The sequence below is a fragment of the Gobius niger genome (assembly GCF_951799975.1).
Source record: "Gobius niger genome assembly, chromosome: 1".
NCBI classification, from domain to species: Eukaryota; Metazoa; Chordata; class Actinopteri; order Gobiiformes; family Gobiidae; genus Gobius; species Gobius niger.
In genome coordinates this window covers 1,004,878-1,015,192 of record NC_136852.1, presented here as the reverse complement: position 1 = coordinate 1,015,192, position 10,315 = coordinate 1,004,878, and the positions used below count along the sequence as shown (strand labels likewise).

The 10,315-nt window shown below is 58.7% G+C and overlaps 1 protein-coding gene across 1 annotated transcript in view; it reads right to left on the bottom strand.

Annotated features, from left to right (window-relative positions):
• Positions 1-708: 708 nt before the first annotated feature.
• LOC306978460 (chymotrypsin-like protease CTRL-1) overlaps positions 709-10,315 on the bottom strand; it is a gene marked incomplete at both ends in the record, with an annotated part of 15,776 nt that continues 6,169 nt past the window's right edge. Inside the window, 4 exons of the mRNA XM_079576994.1 lie at positions 709-1,077; positions 1,141-1,212; positions 5,478-5,666; positions 9,697-9,941. Of these exons, the coding sequence (XP_079433120.1) occupies positions 709-1,077; positions 1,141-1,212; positions 5,478-5,666; positions 9,697-9,941 (875 nt within the window). The remainder of the gene's footprint in view (positions 1,078-1,140; positions 1,213-5,477; positions 5,667-9,696; positions 9,942-10,315) is intronic.

Sequence of the window (10,315 nt, the reverse complement as noted above, 5' to 3'; positions counted from 1 at the left end):
CATTTTTTCATCAAATCTTTGTCACTTTTTGTCATTTTTTCGTCATTTTTTCTGTCATTTTTTTGTCAAATTTTTATAAAATTTTTGTCAATTTTTTGTGACATTTTTCATCACATTTTTGTACTTTTTGTTGTTGACATTTTTGTATTTTTCGTCAATTTTTCGTCCCTTTTTTGTCAAAGTTTTCTCACTTTTTTGTCACATTTCCATCATTGTTTTCGTCTCAGTTTTGTTGCTAGTTTGGGGTAAAGCCAAACTGGAGGAAACGTGCTCGGTTCAGGCGGGAGTTAAGGGGTTAAAGTGGGAATGACATAATAACATGATGTAAAACTTGAAAAAGTCCATTTTGCAGAATCCCCCCCCCTTTAAAACTGAGATCAGACTTTAGACAAAAAGCCTGAGAAACAAAACATGAGTCAAATAAACATTAGAAAGAAACATAAATAAGCAGGTCAGCTCTTCCCCCTGCAGGTCAGCTCCTCCCCCTGCAGGTCAGCTCCTCCCCCTGCAGGTCAGCTCCTCCCCCTCCAGGTCAGCTCCTCTCCCTGCAGGTCAGCTCCTCCCCCTCCAGGTCAGCTCCTCCCCCTGCAGGTCAGCTCCTCCTCCTACAGGTCAGCTCCTCCCCCTCCAGGTCGGCTCCTCCCCCTGTAGGTCAGCTCCTCCCCCTGCAGGTTGCTCCTCCCCCTGCAGGTCAGCTCCTCCCCCCGGTCAGCGCTGCCCCATGTTGTCCCTGATCCAGCTGACGTAGCGCTGGACTCGGGTGTAGACGCCGTAGACCCGCTCCGTCCCGCACTCCTCCGGCCCCGCCCACGACACCACGCCCAGCACCGCCCACCGGCCCCGCCCGCCGCCGCCGCCGCCGCCGAGCCGCATCACGAAGCCGCCGCCGCTGTCGCCGAGGCAGGTGTCGCCGCCGCCGCGGGCGAAGCCGGCGCAGAACGAGGCGTCGCTGATGTTGTAGGAGCCGGAGCGGGAGGCGTAGCTCGCCCTGCACTCGCTCAGGGGGACCACCGGGAGGCGCACGAAGCGGAGGGGGTCAGAGGGGCGGGGCGAGGAGGCGGGGGAGGCGGGGTCAGAGGGGGAGGCGGGGTCAGAGGGCGAGGCGGGGTCAGAGGGCGAGGCGGGGTCAGAGGGCGAGGCGGCGGAGGAGGAGGACACGCCCCATCCTGACACCACCCCGAGAGAGAGCGGCTCCGGCAGCGGCGGCTCGGTCTGAGGGAGACGAGGCACAAGGTCAGTTCAGCTTTACCCAAATTTAACACGGCCATGTTGGAGGACATTTGACAAACTTTCAAACATTTCTACATTTTCAAAACTTAAAAAAAAAAAAATCTTTTTTTTTTCTACATTTTCAAACGTTTCCAAAATGTTCTCAAAGTTTCCAAAGCAGAGGGGCCGGGACATGTTTCTGACCTGGCTCCAAGGGGGCGGGACATGTTTCTGACCTGGTTCCTGATTGGTGGGATGCAGAGGGGGCGGGACATGTTTCTGACCTGGCTCCTCATTGGCGGGAGGCAGAGGGGGCGGGACATGTTTCTGACCTGGCTCCTGATTCGTGGGCGGCAGAGGGGGCGGGACATGTTTCTGACCTGGCTCCTGATTGGTGGGAGGCAGAGGGGGCGGGACATGTTTCTGACCTGGCTCCTGATTGGTGGGAGGCAGAGGGGGCGGGACATGTTTCTGACCTGGCTCCTTGGGGGCGGGACATGTGTCTGACCTGGCTCCTGATTGGTGGGAGGCAGAGGGGGCGGGACATGTTTCTGACCTGGCTCCTGATTGGTGGGAGGCAGAGGGGGCGGGACATGTTTCTGACCTGGCTCCTTGGGGGCGGGACATGTGTCTGACCTGGCTCCTGATTGGTGGGAGGCAGAGGGGGCGGGACATGTTTCTGACCTGGCTCCTGATTGGTGGGAGGCAGAGGGGGCGGGACATGTTTCTGACCTGGCTCCTAGGGGGCGGGACTTGTTTCTGACCTGGCTCCTGATTGGTGGGTGGCAGAGGGGGCGGGACATGTTTCTGACCTGGCTCCAAGGGGGCGGGACATGTTTCTGACCTGGTTCCTGATTGGTGGGATGCAGAGGGGGCGGGACATGTTTCTGACCTGGCTCCTGATTGGTGGGAGGCAGAGGGGGCGGGACATGTTTCTGACCTGGCTCCTGATTGGCGGGAGGCAGAGGGGGCGGGACATGTTTCTGACCTGGCTCCTGATTGGCGGGAGGCAGAGGGGGCGGGACATGTTTCTGACCTGGTTCCTGATTGGTGGGATGCAGAGGGGGCGGGACATGTTTCTGACCTGGCTCCTCATTGGCGGGAGGCAGAGGGGGCGGGACATGTTTCTGACCTGGCTCCTGATTCGTGGGCGGCAGAGGGGGCGGGACATGTTTCTGACCTGGCTCCTGATTGGTGGGAGGCAGAGGGGGCGGGACATGTTTCTGACCTGGCTCCTGATTGGTGGGAGGCAGAGGGGGCGGGACATGTTTCTGACCTGGCTCCTTGGGGGCGGGACATGTGTCTGACCTGGCTCCTGATTGGTGGGAGGCAGAGGGGGCGGGACATGTTTCTGACCTGGCTCCTGATTGGTGGGAGGCAGAGGGGGCGGGACATGTTTCTGACCTGGCTCCTGATTGGTGGGAGGCAGAGGGGGCGGGACATGTTTCTGACCTGGCTCCTAGGGGGCGGGACTTGTTTCTGACCTGGCTCCTGATTGGTGGGTGGCAGAGGGGGCGGGACATGTTTCTGACCTGGCTCCAAGGGGGCGGGACATGTTTCTGACCTGGTTCCTGATTGGTGGGATGCAGAGGGGGCGGGACATGTTTCTGACCTGGTTCCTGATTGGTGGGATGCAGAGGGGGCGGGACATGTTTCTGACCTGGCTCCTGATTGGTGGGAGGCAGAGGGGGCGGGACATGTTTCTGACCTGGCTCCTGATTCGTACGATGCAGAGGGGGCGGGACATGTTTCTGACCTGGCTCCTGATTGGTGGGAGGCAGAGGGGGCGGGACATGTTTCTGACCTGGCTCCTGATTGGCGGGAGGCAGAGGGGGCGGGACATGTTTCTGACCTGGTTCCTGATTGGTGGGATGCAGAGGGGGCGGGACATGTTTCTGACCTGGCTCCTCATTGGCGGGAGGCAGAGGGGGCGGGACATGTTTCTGACCTGGCTCCTGATTGGCGGGAGGCAGAGGGGGCGGGACATGTTTCTGACCTGGCTCCTGATTCGTGGGCGGCAGAGGGGGCGGGACATGTTTCTGACCTGGCTCCTGATTGGTGGGAGGCAGAGGGGGCGGGACATGTTTCTGACCTGGCTCCTGATTGGTGGGAGGCAGAGGGGGCGGGACATGTTTCTGACCTGGCTCCTTGGGGGCGGGACATGTGTCTGACCTGGCTCCTGATTGGTGGGAGGCAGAGGGGGCGGGACATGTTTCTGACCTGGCTCCTGATTGGTGGGAGGCAGAGGGGGCGGGACATGTTTCTGACCTGGCTCCTAGGGGGCGGGACTTGTTTCTGACCTGGCTCCTGATTGGTGGGTGGCAGAGGGGGCGGGACATGTTTCTGACCTGGCTCCTGATTGGTGGGATGCAGAGGGGGCGGGACATGTTTCTGATCTGGCTCCAAGGGGGCGGGACATGTTTCTGACCTGGCTCCTGATTGGTGGGATGCAGAGGGGGCGGGACATGTTTCTGACCTGGCTCCTGATTGGTGGGAGGCAGAGGGGGCGGGACATGTTTCAAACCTGGCTCCTGATTGGTGTGTGGCAGAGGGGGCGGGACATGTTTCTGACTTGGCTCCTGATTGGTGTGTGGCAGAGGGGGCGGGACATGTTTCTGACCTGGCTCCTGATTGGTGGGAGGCAGAGGGGGCGGGACATGTTTCTGACCTGGCTCCTGATTCGTGCGATGCAGAGGGGGCGGGACATGTTTCTGACCTGGCTCCTGATTGGTGGGAGGCAGAGGGGGCGGGACATGTTTCTGACCTGGCTCCTGATTCGTGTGTGGCAGAGGGGGCGGGACATGTTTCTGACCTGGCTCCTGATTGGTGGGATGCAGAGGGGGCGGGACGTGTTTCTGACCTGGCTCCTGATTGGCGGGAGGCAGAGGGGGCGGGACGTGTTTCTGACCTGGCTCCTGATTGGTGGGAGGCAGAGGGGGCGGGACGTGTTTCTGACCTGGCTCCAAGGGGGCGGGACATGTTTCTGACCTGGCTCCTGATTGGTGTGTGGCAGAGGGGGCGGGACGTGTTTCTGACCTGGCTCCTGATTGGTGTGTGGCAGAGGGGGCGGGACGTGTTTCTGACCTGGCTCCTGATTGGTGGGAGGCAGAGGGGGCGGGACATGTTTCTGACCTGGCTCCTGATTGGTGGGAGGCAGACGGGGCGGGACATGTTTCTGACCTGGCTCCTGATTCGTGCGATGCAGAGGGGGCGGGACATGTTTCTGACCTGGCTCCTGATTGGTGCGATGCAGAGGGGGCGGGACATGTTTCTGACCTGGCTCCTGGGGGCGGGACATGTTTCTGACCTGGTTCCTGATTGGTGGGAGGCAGAGGGGGCGGGACATGTTTCTGACCTGGCTCCTGATTCGTGTGTGGCAGAGGGGGCGGGACATGTTTCTGACCTGGCTCCTGATTGGTGGGATGCAGAGGGGGCGGGACGTGTTTCTGACCTGGCTCCTGATTGGCGGGAGGCAGAGGGGGCGGGACGTGTTTCTGACCTGGCTCCTGATTGGTGGGAGGCAGAGGGGGGCGGGACATGTTTCTGACCTGGCTCCTTATTGGTGGGAGGCAGAGGGGGCGGGACATGTTTCTGACCTGACTCCTGATAGGCGGGAGGCAGAGGGGGCGGGACATGTTTCTGACCTGGCTCCTGATTCGTGCGATGCACAGGGGGCGGGACATGTTTCTGACCTGGCTCCTGATTGGCGGGAGGCAGACGGGGCGGGACATGTTTCTGACCTGGCTCCTGATTCGTGTGTGGCAGAGGGGGCGGGACATGTTTCTGACCTGGCTCCTGATTGGTGGGATGCAGAGGGGGTGGGACATGTTTCTGACCTGGCTCCTGATTCGTACGATGCAGAGGGGGCGGGACATGTTTCTGACCTGGCTCCTGATTGGCGGGAGGCAGACGGGGCGGGACATGTTTCTAACCTGGCTCCTGATTCGTACGATGCAGAGGGGGCGGGACATGTTTCTGACCTGGCTCCTGATTCGTGTGTGGCAGAGGGGGCGGGACATGTTTCTGACCTGGCTCCTGATTCGTACGATGCAGAGGGGGCGGGACATGTTTCTGACCTGGCTCCTGATTGGCGGGAGGCAGACGGGGCGGGACATGTTTCTGACCTGGCTCCTGATTCGTACGATGCAGAGGGGGCGGGACATGTTTCTGACCTGGCTCCTGATTCGTGTGTGGCAGAGGGGGCGGGACATGTTTCTGACCTGGCTCCTGATTCGTACGATGCAGAGGGGGCGGGACATGTTTCTGACCTGGCTCCTGATTGGCGGGAGGCAGACGGGGCGGGTGACGTCATCGACCTGCGCAGCGCGGCTCAGCTTTAACAGCGCGATGTCGTGGTTGTAGTTTTCAGGCTGGAAGTCGGGATGAAGAAGCACCTTCTCCACAGACCTCTGCTGAGACAGGTCCCTCAAGCTGGAGCTGTGGAGGCCCAGGAACACCTGCAAGAACGTCTGATCAGATCATCCTCAGAGCTGGAGGAGGGTCTCACCTGGATGTGTTGAAGGAGGGTCTCACCTGGATGTGTTGAAGGAGGGTCTCACCTGGATGTGTTGAAGGAGGGTCTCACCTGGATGTGCTGAAGGAGAGTCTCACCTGTGTTGAAGGAGAGTCTCACCTGGATGTGTTGAAGGAGGGTCTCACCTGGACGTGTTGAAGGAGGGTCTCACCTGGATGTGTTGAAGGAGGGTCTCACCTGGATGTGCTGAAGGAGGGTCTCACCTGGATGTGTTGAAGGAGGGTCTCACCTGGATGTGCTGAAGGAGGGTCTCACCTGGATGTGCTGAAGGAGGGTCTCACCTGGATGTGTTGAAGGAGGGTCTCACCTGGATGTGTTGAAGGAGGGTCTCACCTGGATGTATTGAAGGAGGGTCTCACCTGGATGTGTTGAAGGAGGGTCTCACCTGGATGTGTTGAAGGAGGGTCTCACCTGGATGTGCTGAAGGAGAGTCTCACCTGGATGTGTTGAGGGAGGGTCTCACCTGGATGTGTTGAAGGAGGGTCTCACCTGGATGTGTTGAAGGAGGGTCTCACCTGGATGTGTTGAAGGAGGGTCTCACCTGGATGTGTTGAGGGAGGGTCTCACCTGGATGTGCTGAAGGAGGGTCTCACCTGGATGTGTTGAGGGAGGGTCTCACCTGGATGTGCTGAAGGAGGGTCTCACCTGGATGTGTTGGAGGAGGGTCTCACCTGGACGTGCTGAAGGAGGGTCTCACCTGGATGTGTTGAAGGAGGGTCTCACCTGGATGTGTTGAAGGAGGGTCTCACCTGGATGTGTTGAAGGAGGGTCTCACCTGGATGTGTTGAAGGAGGGTCTCACCTGGATGTGCTGAAGGAGGGTCTCACCTGGATGTGCTGAAGGAGGGTCTCACCTGGATGTGTTGAAGGAGGGTCTCACCTGGATGTGTTGAAGGAGGGTCTCACCTGGATGTGTTGAAGGAGGGTCTCACCTCGTGTTGAAGGAGGGTCTCACCTGGATGTGTTGAAGGAGGGTCTCACCTGGATGTGTTGAAGGAGGGTCTCACCTGGATGTGTTGAAGGATTGTCTCACCTGGATGTGTTGAAGGAGGGTCTCACCTGGATGTGTTGAAGGATTGTCTCACCTGGATGTGTTGAAGGAGGGTCTCACCTGGATGTGTTGAAGGAGGGTCTCACCTGGACGTGTTGGAGGAGGGTCTCACCTGGATGTGTTGGAGGAGGGTCTCACCTGGATGTGTTGGAGGAGGGTCTCACCTGGATGTGTTGGAGGAGGGTCTCACCTGGATGTGTTGAAGGAGGGTCTCACCTGGATGTGCTGAAGGAGGGTCTCACCTGGATGTGTTGAAGGAGGGTCTCACCTGGACGTGTTGAAGGAGGGTCTCACCTGGACGTGTTGAAGGAGGGTCTCACCTGGATGTGTTGAAGGAGGGTCTCACCTGGATGTGTTGAAGGAGGGTCTCACCTGGATGTGTTGAAGGAGGGTCTCACCTGGATGTGTTGAAGGAGGGTCTCACCTGGATGTGTTGAAGGAGGGTCTCACCTGGATGTGTTGAAGGAGGGTCTCACCTGGATGTGTTGAAGGAGGGTCTCACCTGGATGTGTTGAAGGAGGGTCTCACCTGGATGTGTTGAAGGAGGGTCTCACCTGGATGTGCTGAAGGAGGGTCTCACCTGGATGTGTTGAAGGAGGGTCTCACCTGGATGTGCTGAAGGAGGGTCTCACCTGGATGTGTTGAGGGAGGGTCTCACCTGGACGTGTTGAAGGAGGGTCTCACCTGGATGTGTTGAAGGAGGGTCTCACCTGGATGTGCTGAAGGAAAGTCTCACCTGGACGTGTTGAAGGAGGGTCTCACCTGTGTTGAAGGAGGGTCTCACCTGGATGTGTTGAAGGAGGGTCTCACCTGGATGTGCTGAAGGAGGGTCTCACCTGGATGTGTTGAGGGAGGGTCTCACCTGGATGTGTTGAAGGAGGGTCTCACCTGGATGTGTTGAAGGAGGGTCTCACCTGGACGTGTTGAAGGAGGGTCTCACCTGGATGTGTTGAAGGAGGGTCTCACCTGGATGTGTTGAAGGAGGGTCTCACCTGGATGTGTTGAAGGAGGGTCTCACCTGGATGTGTTGAGGGAGGGTCTCACCTGGATGTGCTGAAGGAGGGTCTCACCTGGATGTGTTGGAGGAGGGTCTCACCTGGACGTGCTGAAGGAGGGTCTCACCTGGATGTGTTGAAGGAGGGTCTCACCTGGATGTGTTGAAGGAGGGTCTCACCTGGATGTGTTGAAGGAGGGTCTCACCTGGATGTGTTGAAGGAGGGTCTCACCTGGATGTGCTGAAGGAGGGTCTCACCTGGATGTGCTGAAGGAGGGTCTCACCTGGATGTGTTGAAGGAGGGTCTCACCTGGATGTGTTGAAGGAGGGTCTCACCTGGATGTGTTGAAGGAGGGTCTCACCTCGTGTTGAAGGAGGGTCTCACCTGGATGTGTTGAAGGAGGGTCTCACCTGGATGTGTTGAAGGAGGGTCTCACCTGGATGTGTTGAAGGATTGTCTCACCTGGATGTGTTGAAGGAGGGTCTCACCTGGATGTGTTGAAGGATTGTCTCACCTGGATGTGTTGAAGGAGGGTCTCACCTGGATGTGTTGAAGGAGGGTCTCACCTGGATGTGTTGAAGGAGGGTCTCACCTCGTGTTGAAGGAGGGTCTCACCTGGATGTGCTGAAGGAGGGTCTCACCTGGACGTGTTGAAGGAGGGTCTCACCTGGACGTGTTGAAGGAGGGTCTCACCTGGATGTGTTGAAGGAGGGTCTCACCTGGACGTGTTGAAGGAGGGTCTCACCTGGATGTGTTGAAGGAGGGTCTCACCTGGATGTGTTGAAGGAGGGTCTCACCTGGATGTGTTGAAGGAGGGTCTCACCTGGATGTGCTGAAGGAGAGTCTCACCTGTGTTGAAGGAGGGTCTCACCTGGATGTGTTGAAGGAGGGTCTCACCTGGATGTGTTGAAGGAGAGTCTCACCTGGATGTGTTGGAGGAGGGTCTCACCTGGATGTGTTGAAGGAGGGTCTCACCTGGATGTGTTGAAGGAGGGTCTCACCTGGATGTGTTGAAGGAGGGTCTCACCTGGATGTGCTGAAGGAGAGTCTCACCTGTGTTGAAGGAGGGTCTCACCTGGACGTGTTGAGGGAGGGTCTCACCTGGATGTGTTGGAGGAGGGTCTCACCTGGACGTGTTGAAGGAGGGTCTCACCTCGTGTTGAAGGAGGGTCTCACCTGGATGTGCTGAAGGAGGGTCTCACCTGGATGTGCTGAAGGATGGTCTCACCTGGATGTGCTGAAGGAGGGTCTCACCTGGACGTGTTGAAGGAGGGTCTCACCTGGATGTGTTGAGGAGGGTCTCACCTGGATGTGTTGAAGGAGGGTCTCACCTGGATGTGTTGAAGGAGGGTCTCACCTCGTGCTGAAGGAGGGTCTCACCTGGATGTGTTGAAGGAGGGTCTCACCTGGATGTGTTGAAGGAGGGTCTCACCTGGATGTGTTGAGGGAGGGTCTCACCTGGACGTGTTGAAGGAGGGTCTCACCTGGATGTGTTGAAGGAGGGTCTCACCTGGATGTGTTGAAGGAGGGTCTCACCTGTGTTGAAGGAGGGTCTCACCTGGACGTGTTGAAGGAGGGTCTCACCTGGACGTGTTGAAGGAGGGTCTCACCTGGATGTGTTGAAGGAGGGTCTCACCTGGATGTGTTGAAGGAGGGTCTCACCTCGTGTTGAAGGAGGGTCTCACCTGGATGTGTTGAAGGAGGGTCTCACCTGGACGTGTTGAAGGAGGGTCTCACCTGGATGTGCTGAAGGAGGGTCTCACTTGTGTTGAAGGAGGGTCTCATCTGGACGTGTTGAGGGAGGGTCTCACCTGGATGTGTTGAGGGAGAGTCTCACCTGGATGTGTTGAAGGAGGGTCTCACCTGTGTTGAAGGAGGGTCTCACCTCGTGTTGAAGGAGGGTCTCACCTGGACGTGTTCCGGGAGCACGGGCGTCACGGAGCCGTCTCTTCGCGGTGACCTCAGCACGTGGGCGGCGGTCAGGACCCAGCGCTCCGACAGCAGAGACCCGCCCCCGAACCAGCTCTGCTCCGGGGCCCGGGTCCCGTCCCTCACCGTCACCAGCGCCTGCCACGGGAACATGCCCCGCCCGGCCGTCTGACCGCCCACCACCCGCTTCACCAGGGCGGGCAGCGAGCGCGACACGCCACAGCCTGGGGAGGCGGAGAGGAGGGGCGGGGTCAGTGCCTGAGCTGCAGGTGGGCGGGGTTTAGGGGCGGGGTCAGTGCCTGTGATGCAGGAGGGCGGGGTTTGTGGGCGGGGTCAGTGCCTGTGATGCAGGAGGGCGGGGTTTAGGGGCGGGGTCAGTACCTGTGATGCAGGAGGGCGGGGTTTAGGGGTGGAGTCAGTACTTGTGATGCAGGAGGGCGGGGTTTAGGGGCGGGGTCAGTGCCTGAGATGCAGGAGGGCGGGGTTTAGGGGCGGGGTCAGTACCTGAGATGCAGGAGGGCGGGGTTTAGGGGCGGGGTCAGTACCTGTGATGCAGGAGGGCGGGGTTTAGGGGCGGGGTCAGTACCTGTGATGCAGG